At 40.4% G+C, this 20,030-nt stretch overlaps 2 protein-coding genes across 2 annotated transcripts; one reads left to right on the top strand and one right to left on the bottom strand.

The window, feature by feature from the left end:
- Positions 1-2,448: 2,448 nt before the first annotated feature.
- On the bottom strand, positions 2,449-9,013 carry LOC103516200 (kelch domain-containing protein 10-like). Its single transcript, XM_008481164.1, has 8 exons — positions 8,836-9,013; positions 7,929-8,078; positions 7,670-7,819; positions 7,204-7,404; positions 6,757-6,950; positions 4,817-5,087; positions 4,139-4,351; positions 2,449-2,477 (listed from the first exon to the last, which is right to left on the bottom strand). Exons 1-8 carry the CDS (start codon positions 9,011-9,013, stop codon positions 2,449-2,451), a joined length of 1,386 nt encoding a protein of 461 aa, XP_008479386.1.
- Positions 9,014-12,137: 3,124 nt separating this feature from the next.
- Positions 12,138-17,596, top strand: LOC113470220. Its single transcript, XM_026828488.1, has 6 exons — positions 12,138-12,157; positions 12,274-12,340; positions 13,288-13,442; positions 13,906-14,148; positions 16,022-16,175; positions 17,465-17,596. The coding sequence occupies exons 1-6, from the start codon at positions 12,138-12,140 to the stop codon at positions 17,594-17,596; spliced, it is 771 nt and encodes a 256-aa protein (XP_026684289.1).
- The last annotated feature ends 2,434 nt before the right edge of the window (positions 17,597-20,030 follow it).

Here is a 20,030-nt window from a genome sequence, read left to right as displayed (position 1 = left end):
CTCTCCTCCTTGATGGAGAATCAACCTTGTATGTTCCAGTCTGTCACCGGTCCATATTCCAACCAAGGCCAAAGTCGCTCAACTTTAGTGTTCCGTTTTTAACGTCCAATAGGTTATCATCTTTCTGTCTTTGAAAGTTTGAAATTAGGTTTTTGGTGTTGTTGAAATAAAACTACCCGAAATCTATTTTTTCCTTTTTTTAGTCCGTCCTTCCTTTCCTGTTACAATAGTAAGAAAAAGGTATATAAGGGACGGACTATTGTATTCGCTTCAGTGTCGTCTGTCTGTCTGTCTGTCTGTCTGTCACTCTGTCTGTTCCCATAAAAGGACTTATCCAAACCTGGTCGACCTATAATATCAAGAAAGGTCTTTTTACCAGGAACACGAAAATGGTGGTGCAAATTTTGTCCAGAAAACCATAAAGTCAAAAAACCAAAAAAGCCAGGATCACGAAAATGGTGGTGCAAATTTTGTCCAGAAAACCATAAAGCCAAAAAACCAAAAAAAACTGGTTTTTGGGGGATTTTTTCCTCTAACCATAGAATGTGACTGGATAAGGTACATAAATAGAATGGGCCATTTAGGTAACACCATAAAAATCAGAGAGAGAGAGAGAGAGAGAGAGAGAGAGAGAGAGAGAGAGAGAACAGTTTAACATATAGTTGAGGAGAGCCCACAAAGTAAAATTAAATGCCTAATGTTCTCCCCTCCAAAAAAAAGTGGCAATTAACACGATAATAAAAGTAGAGAAAGTACGGTATTTTATTTAATTGGGTAAGGTAACACATTTCATTAGGTGAGGTAATTTCATTAGGTAAATAGTTTGGTATAGGTAAAAATTGCATTTTATAGGTTTAATCGTATAGTGGAGGCTAGATACCTATGTATGTAAGATCGTCTTCCCTACACTCACATGCAAAAATAGTAGATAATAGAAAGTAATACCAATGCTATACGCTAAATAAATAAATAAATAAAAAGTAAAAATCGGGTACGATAATAAAATTCGGGAAATTTGACTTAAAAAAACGAGGTTCTTAATAGAGGGAACTGTAAACTGTTACTTCTGACGTCCTATCGCCCTGAAAGCGAAGAGTTAAGGAAGACAGGATAGGAGAAAGCCAGCCGTTCCGAGAACGAACCTTATGTGTTTAGGATAAAATTCGCCCCGAGCGGGAATCTCGCGACCTATAGCGCTTACAAGGCAGGTGTACTACCCTTCAAACTAACTAACCAGCCTAGCAAGCTGGCAGCTAACCCTAACCAGCCTAGCAAGCTGGCAGTTAACCCTAACCAGCCTAGCTAGCTGGCAGTTCCTCAAAGGGTTCTCTCTGCTTTTAAAGACCAAGTACAAGTCCTCACGATGGTTGACTGCGGTTCAGGACGAGCGAGCCAATTTAACATGGCTAGAGCTAGAGACCATCACCCCGGTGTATAGCAGATACAAAAAGACATCTTTTCTTTATTCTGCTATCGCCATTCGGCGAAAGCTAAAGCCGCTACAACAACAACAATAACAAAGGTTTTTAGATTCATTGAAGTCTGTCAAAAAGAGGAACGAAATTGAAATGGAAGCTGTCCCGAAATTTTTGAACTCAAGTGTAAAAACTCACATTACTTTTCATTGCTCAGTATACCTACATCTTAGGTAAGAGATCGTACCTTGTACCTAATATCTACCTACATATAGGTACATTTAGTTAATTAGTTTTTATCGCACACAATTACCTACACATGTAAGTATTAGAGGTTGTAAGGTAGGTAGCTAAGGAGGGAGAGAGGGTGGTAGGTAGCTAGGTGGGTAGGAAGATACTTAAGTAGAGAGGGAAGTAGGTACGTTTTCGTGGTGGTTAAATGAACTGAGAACGGTAAACGATTATTGCTTTTCAAGCGATTCCAAAAATTGCCACGTTTTATTGTCAGTAGGTACCTACTACAACTATACCTACCTAAATGAAGCTAATAGTAGTGTGTAAGGTTTTATTGTACTCCCCAAATATCAAGAAGAGATTTTACTCCTACCAAAGCATGTACCTAAAATGGTGACATGTACCTACCTAAAAAGGGGGTGAAATTAGAAAGACCATTGATTAAAAAAATAAAAGTTTGGGGAGATAATGAGCCAATGTTTAAAAAAATGGGCTAACTTTAAGGGCAAATAGGTTAAAAAAGGGGTCACTTACCTTTTTTCCATCAAGCTCATGAACATTTTGAGAGAGGACTTTATCTACACTGGAAGGATCTGCAAACGTCACGAACCCAAAACCCCTGCAATAGAAAACCACATGGAGAACTGAGAATTAGAATAGAAAGAACAAATAATAGAATTGTATAGGATAGAATATGAATAGAACAAAATAGAATAGAATAGAATGGAGTAAAATAGATAAAATCAAAGGATTATGTACATAATTATGTATACGAGAAATAACTAAATTGAATAACTGCCTAAATCTGTGAAGAGAATTCCCATGAACCTGCAATAGAAAACAAATAAAAATGTGTACTTTTAGAAGGCGTTCCAAAGTTACGGGTAAAAAGAAAATAGGTAGGTAGATAGGTACCTACAGACAAATCAAAATGCGAACGGAATTCCAAAACAGAACTTGGAACTCCTTTCGCTCGTTCAATAAAACACGAATTACTCTATCCTTCACTCTCTCTCTCTCTCCTTCTCACAAACAACACTTACAACACTTTTCCTCACTCTCTCCTTCTTGCACACATACAAACACTTGGTCTCTCTCTCTCTCTTTCTTTCCCTTCAGTATCTCTTACAAACTTTACTCTCTCTCTCTCTCTCTCTCTCTCTCTCTCTCTCTCTCTCTCTCTCTCTCTCTCTCTCTCTCTCTCTCTCCTTCTCACAAACAACACTTACAACACTTTTCCTCACTCTCTCCTTCTTGCACACATACAAACACTTGGTCTCTCTCTCTCTTTCTTTCCCTTCAGTATCTCTTATAAACAAATTTTTCTCTCTCTCTCTCTCTCTCTCTCTCTCTCTCTCTCTCTCTCTCCCTCTCTCTCTCTCTCTCATAAAAAGCAAGCCAGTCATCTTCAATGACAGAATTTCTCACGGAATATATGAAACACGTGTGAGAGTGAGATAGAAGATATGTGTGTGTGAGAGAGGGAAATAGGAGATATTATGTGTGTGTAAGAGTGAGAGAGAGAGGGAAATAGGAGATATGTGAGAGCGAGAGAGAGATAGAGAGAGAGAGAGAGAGGAATAGAGAGATTGTGTATGTGTAGAAAGAGAAGGACAGACAGAGAGTAAAATTGTTTGTAAGAGATAGAGAGAGTGGAAGAGAGAGAGAGAGAGAGAGAGACCGAGTGTTTGTATGTGTGCAAGAAGGAGAGAGAAAGCGAGAAAAAGTGTTGTGTGTCTGAGAGAGAGAGGGAAAAGGAGGGGAAAGAAAATTTTATTGTGTAGATTTGTAGAATAAGGAGAGAGAGAGAGAGAGAGAGGGGGGATGGAGAGAGAAAGTGGAATTTCACGGTGTAGAATGAGGGAAAGAGATGGAGACTTGAAAGAGAGGGAGAGAGTGAGAGGGGTAGATAGAGAGAGAGAGAGGAGGGTAGGTAGGGAGAGGGAGAGAGAGAGAAATATGAGCATAACTTGTGTAGTAAAATGAAATGTCTTGAAGTGATATGCTTTTCTTCTGTCTCTGTCTGTCATAATATTGTATACAAAATGTAATATCGACCTCTAGGTACCCCTCTTTCTCTCTCCCTCTCTTTCTTTTCTGTCCTTTTCTCTCTCTCTCTCTCTCTCTCTCTCACACACACACACACACACACACAACACTTTTTCTCACTTTCTTCTTTCTTTCTTCTTCTTGCACAGGTACTGTATGGCTCCACACTGAATTCCATAAGAAGCACACAGTGTTTCATTGTAAACTCGACGCCTATGGTAGTATTTGACGGCTTCTAAACTGATTTCCTGTAGACAAGGGATGGTTAGATAGACAGAGTTCCGCTCCAACAGGTCCTACCATTAGAATATTAGTGGTGTTTATTTGTAGGTCTGGGCTAGAGGAGCCTGTGTTCTCTGTGTCCCGGTCTCGAGTGATCCCCCCGAACATGTAGACCTTGTCTGGAAGAAAAAGGAAAAAAAATCTGGTGTGAACATCACTTATCCCATTGGCATAAGAAGCACACAGTGTTTCATTGTAAACTCGACGCCTATGGTAGTATTTGACGGCTTCTAAACTGATTTCCTGTAGGCAAGGTATAGTTAAATAGACAGAATAGAGATCTGCGGTCCTCTCCAGTAGGTCTGGGCTAGAGGACCCTGTGTTCTCTGTGTCCCGGTCTCGAGTGATCCCCCCGAACATGTAGACCTTGTCTGGAAGAAAGAGGAAAAAAAAATCTGGTGTGAACATCACTTATCCTATTGAATGATGCTTATTTGGGTGTTCTTTTACAATATCTCTTTACAAAACAGTTCAGACTTCAGGAGATGCGCAGAAACGTATGCGCACAAACAGATTGTGTTGCCTGTGAGGGAGCTTTGCTCTTGACATTTGATGTGACGTCATCGCGTACGGGAGCGTATGCCGTGACGTCGGAGTTCAAGATTTACCGGTATTTTTTTAATCGATTTATCTCGGGATCTAGAAGTTGTGGAAGAGATCGCGTACGGGAGCGTATGCCGTGACGTCAGAGTTCAAGATTTACCGGTATTTTTTAAATCGATTTATCTCGGGATCTAGAAGTTGTGGAAGAAAAAGAAAAATTCCGTTGGTCCTCATTTTTCCTGTTCTTTGACTTTGAAACATCACCCAAGTAAGCGCAACTGTTCTATTCTTACCGTGTGGTGTCACAGTGACCGCATGGAAGTACACGCGTGCTGTGAGACTCATCTCTATCTTGGTCCACTGTAGCCGCGCCAAATCCAGTCGCCATACATCGTTCAATACAAGCGCCCCGTCGGCACCACCCAATATATACACTATGGACGGGGTTGAGGGTAGCTGCACTAAACCGTGACACTTACGGGGTGACGGGTACAAATGGATAGGGTCTGGGTTTGTATGGTGAAGAACCCAGGTTCGAGAGAGGGTGTCGTAACTGTGTATATCCTGAGGGGAGAAAGAATGAGTCCCGTAAATAAATAAATAAATAAATAATTGAACAAGAATGAAGAACTCTCCAAAAGTACTCTAGCACTTACAGGGATTTTAGAAATTTTATTGTTGATTTGTTGACAAATACACTTCCTTATTTTAATAAATAAAAAACTCTTGACTTTTAGTTTTACAAATAGTGTTTTTTTGGTCTTATTATAACTTTCTTATTTTGCTTGTAAAAAAAAAAAGAAAAAAAAACCTGCCAGGCTTAGCCTATTCCACTGCATAGTTTGAAACAATAAATTGTTCTTTTTTTATATATATATTTTTTTTATTTTTATTTTTTCTTTTACTCCCATTTAGTTTTCGAGACAATTTGAACTCTTGTGGCCTCATAAGTGTCCTACTTTCAACAGGTACATTGTACAATGTGGTTGGTATTTCTCTTGGTATTTCATTCTGGCCCAGTATTTGGCTACATAGGGGAGTCTCTGGAAGAGGTATCACCTAATTCATGTGGTCCTAGTGAGATATTCTCGTTCTATCTTCTTCAATGTGAACCCTGTGAAAACAGAACCAAAACGGGAAAGCCTAGCTTGGAGGGGAGCGGTTGCCTTGTAAGTGCTAGGTCGCGGATTCGATTCCAGCCCGTGGGCAAACTTTATCCTAAACAGGTAACGTTCGTTCTCGGAACGGCAGGCAGGCTTTTCATTACCCTGTCCTTCTTCCTACGATTTCGGAACGATAAGACCTGCATTGTTAAGTAAAGGTAATTATAAAAGAGTGCCCCTTTGAAAAGGCCAATTCACCCCCGGTTTACGGTAGTAGTACCAGTATCTGCGCGTGCGTAAAAGTCAACATTTATTTCAACATTGGACTGTAGATCCCACAAATGAACATAGAAATCTATATTAGGTAGACGGTCCTGCTAGTTTTTTAACCTGACAAAAAGAAGAAAAAATCCCCCCAGATAAATTCAATATACTTGGTTAACCCTTTCCAAGACAAATACTCGGATTAACCCTGTCTTACCCTCGTGTTGCTCAAATGTTTGCTTCATTTTAATTTTTTTTTTACAAGAAACACATTGTATGTTTTAACCCAAAATGTCCCCCCGCCCATATAATAAAAAATATAAATATATAATTATGCTATAAAATATAAGAAAATATATTATATTTGTGTAATGTGAAAATTAAATGGATGTTAATTTTTTTTTCTATTTTAAAAAACAAAATTAAAGAAAAAAATATTTTTGTGTTATGAATCAATTTGTTCTTATTTTGCTCTCTTGGAACCAGGGCCCACTCAGCCTCGTGAGGAAAATGAGTAGCTATGACATATAAATGCGCATAGCGACTGGTGCCAGCATGGTAGGTAAACATTAGATGTTGGGATTATTGAGATATTGGGAAAAATCCTACAATGCTGCAGTGAGCACCAAAGTTGTGATATAATAACACAAAGAAACAGCATTTACATTTTTTTTTTTTTTTTACCTCTAGATTAAACACTTTGAGTTCCGTACCACCTCCGAGTACATAGATTCTTCTTCTTCTTCTTCTTCTTCTTCTTCTTCTTCTTCTTCTTCTTCTTCTTCTTCTTCTTCTTCTTCGTCTGTAGACGCCATTAAAGTGGATGTAACCAAGTCAATATTTTGCCTGTAGATTATTTTTTTTACCTCTAGATTAAACACTTTGAGTTCTGTACCACCTCCAAGTACATAGATGTGATCTTCATACAGAACCACTTCATGTCGATAGCGAGGTTCAGGGTCCCCTGGTCCGAACAGATCTGAATTGTACAACAATTCCCACCGATTGGCACTTAGGTTCAGCCGATGGACATCCATAGAATAGACATACCCTGTGGTACCTGGGAAATGAAAAGCATGGTTGAATGAACAAAAAAAAAAATCACAGTTTTAGCTATCACAGTGGAAAAAAAAGAAGAAGAGGAAGAAGTAATTATTATTCAGAAGCCACAACAATGAAAAATAAAGTTCCTTTTGGTGTTCAATGTAACCCTATAACACCGATCTCTTCCCTGTTTATAGTCCCACAGCTAGACACTAGTCTACTCTATTTTTAAAAATAGCTAGACAAAAAATAAAGTGTTAATTGTTTACCTCCTATGGCATACAGATAATTATCCTTAATGACTACCCCCTGTCCATATCGACCCGGGGGTTTCTCATTTTCATCTTTCTCTCCTCCCGTCACAATATTAAACTTCTTCTCCTCGTTCAGATCCAGAACGTACAGATCATTACCACTTTCTTCACCAAATGGATACGAGGTGCCCCCGAATATTGTCAATATTTTGTTTCCTGGAAAAATAGATAGAAAGTTTATTGCATTTCAGTTCTCAATATTCCTGCACCAGAACTTCTTCTTTGCCATGTTCATGAGAGTGACATTCACTCTCATCAACATTATTATATTTCAAATTACAAATAGGCAAATACATATGTGTACTTCTATCACAAATATATTGTTCTTAGAATATGTAATAATCTGGGTACACAGTAGTGTGTCAGGCCAAGATCCAGCAAGCACGCCTGTGTATCTTTACACAATCTACACAACACTTACCTATTAGATTACAACAGTTGGAAGCTGCATATGGAGGGGTATTGGCAACATCTAACAAGCGCCATTGTTTCCGCACAGTGTCAAACTTCCAGATCTCCTTATACAGCTCGTCACTCTGTATCCTACTGTTACCCGATCTGGGATTGTAGCCTGGAATGGGGAAAAAAGATTAAAATAATTATTCAAGTTTTAGTTCCTACATATTATGCAATCTTATATTATAAGAACAAGATCCATTCGCAGTCTACACAACACTTACCTATTAGATTACAACAGTTGGAAGCTGCATATGGAGGGGTATTGGCAACATCTAACAAGCGCCATTGTTTCCACACAGTGTCAAACTTCCAGATCTCCTTGTACAACTCATCACTCTGTATCCTACTGTTACCTGATCTGGGATTGTAACCTGGAATGGGGAAAAAAGATTAAAATAATTATTCAAGTTTTAGTTCCTACATATTATGCAATATTCTCATAAATGCCTTAGGACAAACCAACATCTGTACTTATTTTCACCTGAAGCCAACTGCTATATCCAAGTGGGTATCACAACGGTTGGTCCAGTGGTAACGCGCTTGCTTGCCATGCAGAAGGTCCCGGGTTCGAATCCCACCATCGACAAAAATTTGTACTCATTTTTCGATTGCAAATATTTCAACGGGTTACTTTCTGGTGTTCTCGTGTTGACCCAGCAAACCACCAAAAAGCGGTCGAAACCTGTCCAAATACCGCCACCCGCAGTATCTATCTTGACCAAAAGTTTCGTGTTACATCCCTTGTCACATTTTTGACTACATACCGAATTTCAAGTCTTGATCTTATATACCACAGTGTTTCATTGTAAACTCGACGCCTATGGTAGTATTTGACGGCTTCTAAACTGATTTCCTGTAGGCAAGGGATGGTTAAATAGACGGAATTCCGCTCCAACAGGTCCTACCATTAGAATATTAGTGGTATTTATTGCTACTCAAACTGAATTCCATAAGAAGCACACAGTGTTTCATTGTAAACTCGACGCCTATGGTAGTATTTGACGGCTTCTAAACTGATTTCCTGTAGGCAAGGGATGGTTAGATAGACAGAATTCCGCTCCAACAGGTCCTACCATTAGAATATTAGTGGTATTTATTGCTATTCAAACTGAATTCCATAAGAAGCACACAGTGTTTCATTGTAAACTCGACGCCTATGGTAGTATTTGACGGCTTCTAAACTGATTTCCTGTAGGCAAGGGATGGTTAGATAGACGGAGTAGAGATCTGCGGTCCTCTCCAGTAGGTCTGGGCTAGAGGAGCCTGTGTTCTCTGTGTCCCGGTCTCGAGTGATCCCCCCGAACATGTAGACCTTGTCTGGAAGAAAAAGAAAAAAAATCTGGTGTGAACATCACTTATCCCATTGGATGCTTAAAAAAAAAAATCAATTCATTTATTTTTATTTATAACTAGACCATAAAAAAAAGAAAAGCTCCTTTTTGTATTTAACCTAACCCTATAATAACACTAATCACTGATTCACTGCTCTAATTGTGAAAACTCCTTCTTGTGTTTAACCTAACCCTATAATAACACTGGTCACTACTCGTTTGTGCCAGTTCCTTTGGTAGCATACCTTTGGCTGTGACTAAATACCAAATATAAAATACCTTTGGCTGTCGACTCACTTTGAACTTTGCTAGTGCCTATTTCACCTTTATTGGGTAGGTACTGGTTTCTGAGACTACCTTGATCACTTTCCTGTCTCGTAGTCAAGTAAAGGATTTATTATTTATTAATGAATTTACTCGAGCTGATCTTAGGTACCTAATTAGGTAAGTATTTGTTAAAAGAGTAATCAAATATCAAATCCACTCTATGAACTTATCTATCATATTTCAATTAACTTATCACTTTTCACTTCTTCTTCTTCTTCTTTTATCAGATCATCAAAAATCAAAAGAGATAAAGAGAAAAGAGAATCCTTAAATTCCTTTTCCTTTTTACTTTTTTTAAATTCTCCTCCAGAGTCTCCAGACAGCGTTGCCAGAAGCCAGATGACTCACTCCTCCAGAAAACACAGACGGGTAACGGCAACAGGGTAACTAAACCTAGAATCGCCCTGTAACTATTTGAATATGCAATGTGGACATTACAAGTTTTTAGTGGAGATGTCTAAATAGTCTAAAATCTTTTTTGTAGCCATTTCTTAAACCGAGTTTAAACTCGGTTTAAGAAATCTGATTGGCTGATATTTTTTTTTCTTTTTTTTTTATCGACCAATCAGATGGCCCGATCCGAGAATTAAACTTGGGTTTTAAGGTCTTTTTTTTCCAAGTGGCTGCTATCCTGTCCTCCTTCTCTCTTCGATATTAGGCCGATAAGACCTTTGTAGTTACAGTTCCCTCTATCAAAACTTTTACAAAACAAGACGATTTATTTTACAAGAGTCCTTTCTTTCTTTCCTGTTGAGGTCGAAATCGAAGAGAGAAAGAGGACAAGATAGGAGAAAGTCAACCGTTCCGAGAACGAACCTTATCTGTTTAGGATATAGTTCGGCCCGAGCACTTACAAGGTATAGCGCCCTTCTGAGCTAATGAGGCTGGCTAATCAATTTTTTTTTTACATTGGTTATTTATTTAACGAGTTTCCCTGTTTTAGTTGACAGAAACCCCGATGGTACACTGCTTAATCAAACCCAATGCCAGGCCTGTGCTACCCATACCACTAGCGATAGAACCCACTGTACCAGGCGCGGATTCAATGTGAGCTATGCAGGGTTGGAGCAGTGGCCGGACACTAGTGACTCGTATCGGATAGTGTATGAGACATCGCCACCCCTGGTCTCGGAGGTGTTGCGGGTGAACTTGCGACGAGCCCTAGCTTATTGTATTAATGTGAGTAGAATAGAACAGGGTAGACTAGCATAGAATAGAATTTTTGATTTTGATTATAAGTTCTTTGTTTTGGAAAATTGATTTACAATAAAAACATGTCCCAGGCTAAATTTATTCCTGAGGCGATGGCTCTTCTCTTCTTCCTCTTCATTGGTTAATGGTTAATGCATATTCTTTATCATAATAACATAAGTTGGTACTTATAGGGTAGAATAGAATAAAGTAAAACGGTGTAGATTAGAATAAAGTTTGTATTGAATACAGTAGACTTGACCCGTTTTTTTCGGCTCTGTGCTTGAAATTCGGGGTGTACTCAGCCTGACAGCCTCGTGAGGGGACCATTGAGTAGCTATTTTACTCGAGTAGCGACCAGTGGCGGCATCACGAGATTAAAAAGAAAAATTATAAATGTGTCAGAAATAGTAAAGGAGGCTCGTAGTAATGCTGTGATATCCACAAAAATTCTTCATCAGAAATAAATCATTATTTAGATTAGATTTTTAGATTGGATTTCTTATTTCCTTCTTCCAGCTCAAGAAATACTCCTACTGCGATACCGTAGCCAACCTGTGTGTTCTTCAACTATACAAAGACTCAGGCCCCTGTCACCTCTTCCGAAACCACCATCACATCCCCTGGTCTGCCAGCAATGAAGCGAACCTCCCCTGGTTATTTTACGGAAACAAGGTCTCGTGTATTTTATGGGTTTAACATTTTACAATGCATAATTATTACAATAGACCTTGCTTAATTATATAAAAAAAAAGATGTTTGTTGTTTTCAAATGTCGGGAACTTGGCCATTAGGAACCAACCTCAGTGGTGTAGTGGTTAGCGCGGTGGACTTCAGATCTGGAGGTTGGTGATTCGAGTCCAAGTCAAGTCATAAAATTTAGCGAAGTGCCTTAAGCAGGGAACGACATTTGTGACAAGCATTTATGCTTAACACAATTAAAATTCCTTTAAAAAAAATAATAATAATAAAAAAAACTTGGTCATTAGGTCATTCTGGAATAGAATACCATGTTTATCCTGCTGGGATAGGACTGAAAAGTCCCTTTACCCCCGCAGTCTAAACAAGGTCTTATGTATTTAGTCTTCTTCTTCGTCTGTAGACGCCATTAAAGTGGATGTAACCAAGTCAATATTTTTGGATGTAACTGTGTAACAAAAAGGAACCTCTAGTGAACTTCCTGACGAACAATTCTGTATAAAATTGAACCTCGTGATGTTCACACAAATTACTCCAGACTCACATGAAGAATTGATCTCTGCCAAGATGAAAAAAATCTCTACCAAGTTTAGGGTTAAATAAGTAGATCAAAATCAACTTTGTTCAACTTTCATAGAGGGAAAGGGACAAACAATGAAGGTCTTTTACCGAAATCGAAGACAGAAGGAAGATAGGATACAAGAAAGCCAGCCGTTGCGAGAACAAGCCTCATCTGATTAGGATAACTGTCTAGGGTGAGATTACTACCTACCTCTGGATTAGCACTCGCCTTGCACGCGGGAGACCCGGGTTTGATTCCCGGCGGGGTCAAGAAATTTGTACTATGCAAATGATTGACTCCGTGCCTGGATTACAGACTGGATGTCATCCAACTTACACAGGTGAATTTGTAAGCTTGATTCGAGCCTTACATCCAATCGTGTGTGCTGACTGGGCATGCTCAATGTAGCTTAACCTAAGTGTTCTAGTGGTAAAACCTCCCCTGGTTATATTAAAGGGATGCTATAACTGTGCTAACTAGGAAGAAAATACCGGTCAAATATAGCTTGAAACAGCATAGTGAGGTAAGTAACCGTGCTCAATGTAGCTTAACCTAAGTGTTCTAGTGTTAAAACCTCCCCTGGTTATATTAGAGGGATGCTATAACTGTGCTAACTAGGAAAAAAATACCGGTCAAATATAGCTTGAAACAGCATAGTGAGGTAAGATTTATCATTAAAGTACTTAAAAAAATATAAAAAATCAGTCTCATTACTTTCAGAACACAGTATTAGGTGCATAACAACACAGAAGATAAAAAAATCTAATATATAAAAATGAATGTTTGTTTGTGTGTTCGAACTTTATGCCTGGCCAAACCGCTCATCCGATTGCTATGAAACTTTGTGAACTTATCGCTTGTACTCCCGTGAAGGTTATAGGCTATTTTCCGGTTCGTTTTTGTTAAGCTACGCCGAGCAAGACCACTAAATGGTTGAGTGACATGAACGGCCATGCCTTAGGGATTTCGGCTAGTAATAAATAAAAAAAAAATCTTTTTTTTATTAACATTTATTATAGTGTTTGTAGTGGTCTTGCTCGGCGTAGCTTAACAAAAACTCTTACTTACCCATCTAATCCTTCTTTTCTGAAAAAAAAAGCAGTTCGCGTTTCGAAAAAAAAGAGATTTTTTCTTTTTATTTTAATATTTTCTGTTTCAGTTGAATTGGCTGAATATGACGGCTATCAAATATTTCTATGCAGTGTCCGACCCTGATTTAAATTCTGGATCTCATAAAGTACATGTTATGAACTTATGGATTCACCTTTTTATTTTATTTTTACTATGCTGGTCGACCTATATACCTATCAAATTAAAGGTCTTTTTACCAGGAACACGAAAAGGGTGGTGCAAATTTTGTCCAGAGAACCATAAACAAAAAAAACTGGTTTTTGGGGGATTTTTTTTATTTTACTATGTAAATACATAAATGCGTGTCATTTTTATCTAAATTCATATTTTGTGTTTCAGTTGAATTGGCTGAATTTGACGGCAATCAAATATTCCTATGCAGTGTCCGACCCTGATTTGAACTCTGGATCTCATACAGTACACATGATGAATTTGTCAGGCGCGGATTTACAGTTGTGCTACGGTGATAGGGCGGCTCTGAATAACGCATTGAGGTAAGACGTCAGACTTACTAGGCGTGCCAATATGTATAAAGTACCTTTTTCAAGTCATAAAATCCAGAATACTTTACTAAAAGTACCTGCCTCGGTGACTCGGTGATGTTGTGGTTGAGATGCTCTCCTGGTAAATAATACAATAGGCGCGGATTTACAGTTGTGCTACGGTGATAGGGCGGCTCTGAATAACGCATTGAGGTAAGACGTCAGACTTACTAGGCGTGCCAATTTCAAGTCCGCGTGCCGCTAGGCGTGCCAATATGTATAAAGTACCTTTTTCAAGTCATAAAACCCAGAATACTTTACTAAAATTACCTGCCTCGGTGGTGTTGTGGTCGAGATGCTCTCCTGGTAAATAATACAACAGGAGGGCGTGAGTTCAATCCCAACCGAGGTATGGACTTTTATCCTTGATATAGGAAGTGTTCTAGTGGTAAAACCTCCCCTGGTTATATTAAAGGGATGCTATAACTGTGCTAACTAGGAAGAAAATACCGGTCAAATATAGTTTGAAACAGCATAGTGAGGTAAGTAACCATGCTCAACAGTTGAATTGGCTGAATTTGACGGCAATCAAATATTCCTATGCAGTGTCCGACCCTGATTTGAACTCTGGATCTCATACAGTACACATGATGAATTTGTCAGGCGCGGATTTACAGTTGTGCTATGGTGATAGGGCGGCTCTGAATAACGCATTGAGGTAAGACGTCAGACTTACTACGCGTGCCAATATGTATAAAGTACCTTTTTCAAGTCATAAAATCCTGAATACTTTACTAAAATTACCTGCCTCGGTGGTGTTGTGGTCGAGATGCTCTCCTGGTAAATAATAAAACAGGAGGGCGTGGGTTCAATCCCAACCGAGGTATGGACATTTATCCTTGATATAATTTGAGAATTTGACCACAATAATAGTAGTAGCCTTTTTTTTTTTTGCAAACTCACCCTGTATACGATACCTGTGCTCATCAATACACACCTGGTACGTATTGTCTGTGTCGTAGCATGTCCCGTAGTGTGTCCCCCATATTGAACTGAGATATTCGAGCTATTTCTAAGTTACCGGGATGAAAGCGGCAAACTCACCCTGTATACAATACCTGTGCTCATCAATACACACCTGGTACGTATTGTCTGTGTCGTAGCATGTCCCGTAGTATGTCCCCCATATTGAACTGAGATATTCGAGCTATTTCTAAGTTACCGGGATGAAAACGGCAAACCCACCCTGTATACGATACCTGTGCTCATCAATACACACCTGGTACGTATTGTCTGTGTCGTAGCATGTCTCTTCCGTAGTATGTCGATCCCTTGATAAAATCCGCCCCGGGCGGGAATCGAACCCGCGACCTAGCGCTTACAAGGCAGACGCACTACCAACTAAGCTAACTAGGCTGGCTAGTAGTAGCCTACTGCTGGAGTAAAGGGACTTTTCAGTTCTATGCGAGCAGTATAAATAAGCATATTATTATTAAAATTTGTGACTAGCATTCATGTTCAATACCAGACCAGGAAAACATTTGTGTCTTTTCGTTACTCACTTAACGAAGATTGTACTGAACGAACTGCAGATTGCAGTTTCGTTACTCACTTAACGATGATTGCTCACTTAACGAAGATTGCACTTAACGAAGATTGCTCACTTAACGAAGATTGCTCACTTAACGAAGATTGCAGTTTATATCGACGACTTTGTCGACCACAAACCGCCTCCTGACATTAACCTCACCCAGAACGGGGCCGCGATTGCCAGAGGGTCATCCATCCGAATACCAACCCCACTTAATGTTTCTTAACTTCAGTGACCCATGAGGAACTGGCGCATTCAACGTGCTGTCACCGCTAACTAATATTCTTTTTTTTTATTTTTTTAAGAGGTTTCACAGAGGGAACTGTAACTGCTATGGTCTTATCGTCCCGAAATCGAAGAGAGAAGGAAGACAGGATAGGAGAAAGCCAGGGGGAACTGTAACTGCTATGGTCTTATCGTCCCGAAATCGAAGAGAGAAGGAAGACAGGATAGGAGAAAGCCAGCCGTTCCGGTCTTATCGTCCCGAAATCGAAGAGAGAAGGAAGACAGGATAGGAGAAAGCCAGCCGTTTCGAGAACGAACATTATCCCATCAGGATAAAATCCGTCCCGGGCGGGAATCGAACCCGCGGCCTAGCGCTTACAAGGCAGACGCGCCACCCGAACATTATCCCATCAGGATAAAATCCGCCCCGGGCGGGAATCGAACCCGCGGCCTAGCGCTTACAAGGCAGACGCAGATCAGGATAAAATCCGCCCCGGGCGGGAATCGAACCCGCGGCCTAGCGCTTACAAGGCAGACGCACTGCCAACTAAGCCAACTAGGCTGACTAATATTCTTTATTTGATCACAGGTTTGGTACATTCTATCAACGCAAATGTAAACTCTACGTGAAAGATCTCCTATGCATGCAGCGAACCGAAATTTCAGGATAAAATCCGCCCCGGGCGGGAATCGAACCCGCGGCCTAGCGCTTACAAGGCAGACGCACTGCCAACTAAGCCAACTAGGCTGGCTAATATTCTTTATTTGATCACAGGTTTGGTACATTCTATCAACGCAAATGTAAACTCTACGTGAAAGATATCTTATCCATGAAGCGAACCGAAATTTTCGAGCTATTTCTAAGTTACCGGGATGAAAACGGCAAACCCACCCTGTATACGATACCTGTGCTCATCAATACACACCTGGTACGTATTGTCTGTGTCGTAGCATGTCCGGTAGTGTGTCCCCCATATTGAACTGAGATATTCGAGCTATTTCTAAGTTACCGTGATGAAAGCGGCAAACCCACCCTGTATACGATACCTGTGCTCATCAATACACACTTGGTACGTATTGTCTGTGTCGTAGCATGTCCGGTAGTGTGTCCCCATATTGAACTGAGATATTCGAGCTATTTCTAAGTTACCGTGATGAAAGCGGCAAACCCACCCTGTATACGATACCTGTGCTCATCAATACACACCTGGTACGTATTGTCTGTGTCGTAGCATGTCCCGTAGTGTGTCCTCCATATTGAACTGAGATATTCGAGCTATTTTTAAGTTACCGGGATGAAAGCAGCAAACCCACCCTGTATACGATACCTGTGCTCATCAATACACACCTGGTACGTATTGTCTCTGTCGTAGCATGTCTCTCCCGTAGTATGTCGATCCCTTGCTTAACTCCATACACAAAAAGCCCACTCCGAGGCTTAGGTGTAGGGGCAAACAGACCTAAAGGATGGGTTAAGCTTCAACGAATCTACGAATGTCCATGTCCATTTGTCCATCTTGTAGTATGTCTCTCCATGGTGAAAAAATATCCTTTAACGGGGCCATGTTCCAGATGGTACCGTTCGGCTGTCATTCAGGGCCAAATTTCCGCTATTTAGGGCTGGGAAAGGCAAACTCACCCTGTATACAATACCTGTGCTCATCAATACACACCTGGTACGTATTGTCTGTGTCGTAGCATGTCCCGTAGTATGTCGATCCCTTGCTTAACTCCATACACAAAAAGGCCACTCCGAGGCTTAGGTGTAGGGGCAAACAGTCCTAAAGGATGGGTTAAGCTTCTACGGATCTACGAATGTCCATGACCATCTTGTAGTATGTCTCTCCATGGTGAAAAAATATCCTTTACGGGGCCATGTTTCCATGTTCCAGATGGTACGGTTCGGCTGTCATTCAGGGCCAAATTTCCGCTATTTAGGGCTGGGAAAAGGCTCAAAGGAGTCAGCGGTTTCCTGATCAAGCCTAAAATCTACTATGCCAGCCTAGTTAGCTTGGTTGGTAGCGCGTCCGCCTTGTAAGCGCTAGGCCGTGTTTTCGATTCCCGCCCGGGGCGGATTTTATTCTGAACGGATAAGGTTCGTTCTCGGAACGGCTGGCTTTCTCCTGCCCTGTCTTCCTTCTCTCTTCAATTTCGGGACGATAAGACTTTAGCAGTTACAGTTCCCTCTATCAATCCTCTTATTTTTCTTTCATTTCAGAAAAGCGATATGTCTACTTGGCAATTAGTGCGGAGGTTCTTTCTGGTGGATAACATGCTAGGAGTTAGTTCACTCGATAGCAACTCTGGCCCTAGTGTGATTCGATACGTCAAATCTGCCACGCTGAGGTAAGTTTCTGTGTTGTAGCATGTCTGTTCCGTAGTATGTTCCTCACCAGATGAATGATAAGTTGATAAGATGAAAGCTTCAAACCCACCCTGTATACGATACCTGTGCTCATCAATACACACCTGGTACGTATTGTCTGTGTCGTAGCATGTCCCGTAATATGTCCCCATATTGAACTGAGATATTCGAGCTATTTCTAAGTTACCGGGATGAAAACGGCAAACCCACCCTATATACAATACCTGTGCTCATCAATACACACCTGGTATGTATTGTCTGTGTCGTAGCATGTCTCTCCCGTAGTATGTCGATCCCTTGCTTAACTTCATACACAAAAGGCCCACTCCGAGGCTTAGGTGTAGGGGCAAACAGCCCTAAAGGATGGGTTAAGTTTATACGAATCTACGAATGTCCATGTCCATCTTGATCCTTTACGGGGCCATGTTTCCATGTTCCAGACGGTACGGTTCGGCTGTCATTCAGGGCTAAATTTTCGCTATTTAGGGCGGGCTGTACAGGGAAAAAGCTCAAAAGGAGTTCGCGGTTCTCGAGACTTTATCTTTAGCCGCAGGCAGCTCAAATTTTGTAGAGAGGTTCGATAATTTTTTTTTTTAAGAGGTTTGATAGAGGGAACTGTAACTTCTAGGGCCTTATCGTCCCGAAATCGAAGAAGGAAGGAAGACAGGATAGGAGGAAAGCCAGCCGTTACGAGAACGAACATTATCCCATCAGGATAAAATCCGCCCGGGGCGGGAATCGAACCCGCGGCCTAGCGCTTACAAGGCAGACGCGCCACCAACTAAGCTAACTAGGCTGGCCGATAAATAATTTATGCTGATTAAAAGTGTCCGCGGGCCGGCTTTCCAGATGGTGCGGATCGGCCGTTCTTCAGGGGCAAATTTTCGCTATTTACTATTTAAGGCTGTACTGTTGTTACTATTGTATTATTACTATTGTAATATTGTAGGTACCTACTGTTAAAAAATATGAATAAATAAAGCTCTAATAATACTAATACTAATACGGGGAAAAGCTCCAAAGAAGTTCACGGTTTTCTGATCGATCCTACACGTTTTCGATTCCCGCCCGGGGCGAATTTATCCTGGACGGATAAGGTTCGTTCTCGGAACGGCTGGCTTTCTATTGCCCTGTCTTCCTTCTCTCTTCGATTTCGGGACGATAAGACCTTAGCAGTTACTGGTTTCCTGATCAAGCCTAAAATCTACTATGCCAGCCTAGTTAGCTTGGTTGGTAGCGCGTCCGCCTTGTAAGCGCTAGGCCGTGTTTTGGATTCCCGCCCGGGGCGGATTTTATCCTGAACGGATAATGTTCGTTCTCGGAACGGCTGGCTTTCTTCCATCCTGTCTTCTTTCTCTCTTCGATTTCGGGACGATAAGACCTTAGCAGTTACTATTCCTCTTATCATACCTCTTTTTATTCATTTCAGAAAAGCGATATGTCTACTTGGCAATTAGTACGGAGGTTCTTTCTGGTGGATACCATGCTAGGAGTTAGTTCACTCGATAGCAACTCTGGCCCTAGTGTGATTCGATACGTCAAATCTGCCACGCTGAGGTAAGTTTCTGTGTTGTAGCATGTCTGTTCCGTAGTATGTTCCTCACCAGATGAATGATAAGTTGATAAGATACACGATGCTTCCAAATCACCCTGTGATTTAGTTACCAAGTCAACAACAAACACCCGTGTGAAATTGAAAATGATCTTTTGTTCCCGTCGCCATTTATAATAATTAGAAGACAAATCTGATACAAAACGAGAGCAAATTTATTTGTGGATCCAAAATCAAATCCCAATGGAGAATGAATCTTCGAATGGTGTAATCGGACTGGCTGAAGTCTCAAACCAGTCCGAAAATATTACAGAAAGTAACCAAATTTAACCCCAAATGGAATCTTCTTTTTCTTCGCCTTTTCTCGTGTTCAGACGGGGTCGACGTTTTTCGTCAGCCTCTCAATCAGCCCAGACTAGGGTGATTGCTTTGGGTTGACATTTGGTTTTGGCTACAAAATTTACGAGTGGATGCCCTTCGCACTCAACTTTTGGTATTTCTTCAGTAAGGGAAATTCAGGCTGGTATTGTCCCTGTTTAAAGTCACCTGCCTGACAGAACCAACTTAAACCAACAAAAAGAATAATATAATTGAAAATGAAGTCACAACCACAACAGAATTATAATCCCAGCTTGTCTCAAGCAGTGAAACTGTTTAGAACACATAGCATTTTATTTACAAATCAAAAAACATCGAACAAACTATTTACAGAATAATTTACAAGAGAATTAAAATAAATTAATAGACTATACCTAATTAGACAATAAAAATATGTATAAAGCTGCCCTGAACCTGCATAGCTTTAAAATCCTAGTACATACCTATTCATCTTTTTTTTCCAACAAGTATTTTTTTTTTTTTTTTTTT

This window comes from Diaphorina citri, unplaced genomic scaffold (genome assembly GCF_000475195.1).
Source record: "Diaphorina citri unplaced genomic scaffold, Diaci psyllid genome assembly version 1.1 scaffold51, whole genome shotgun sequence".
Taxonomy (NCBI): domain Eukaryota; kingdom Metazoa; phylum Arthropoda; class Insecta; order Hemiptera; family Psyllidae; genus Diaphorina; species Diaphorina citri.
The sequence above is the reverse complement of the archived record's forward strand: the minus strand, read 5'-3'. Positions and strand labels throughout refer to the sequence as shown.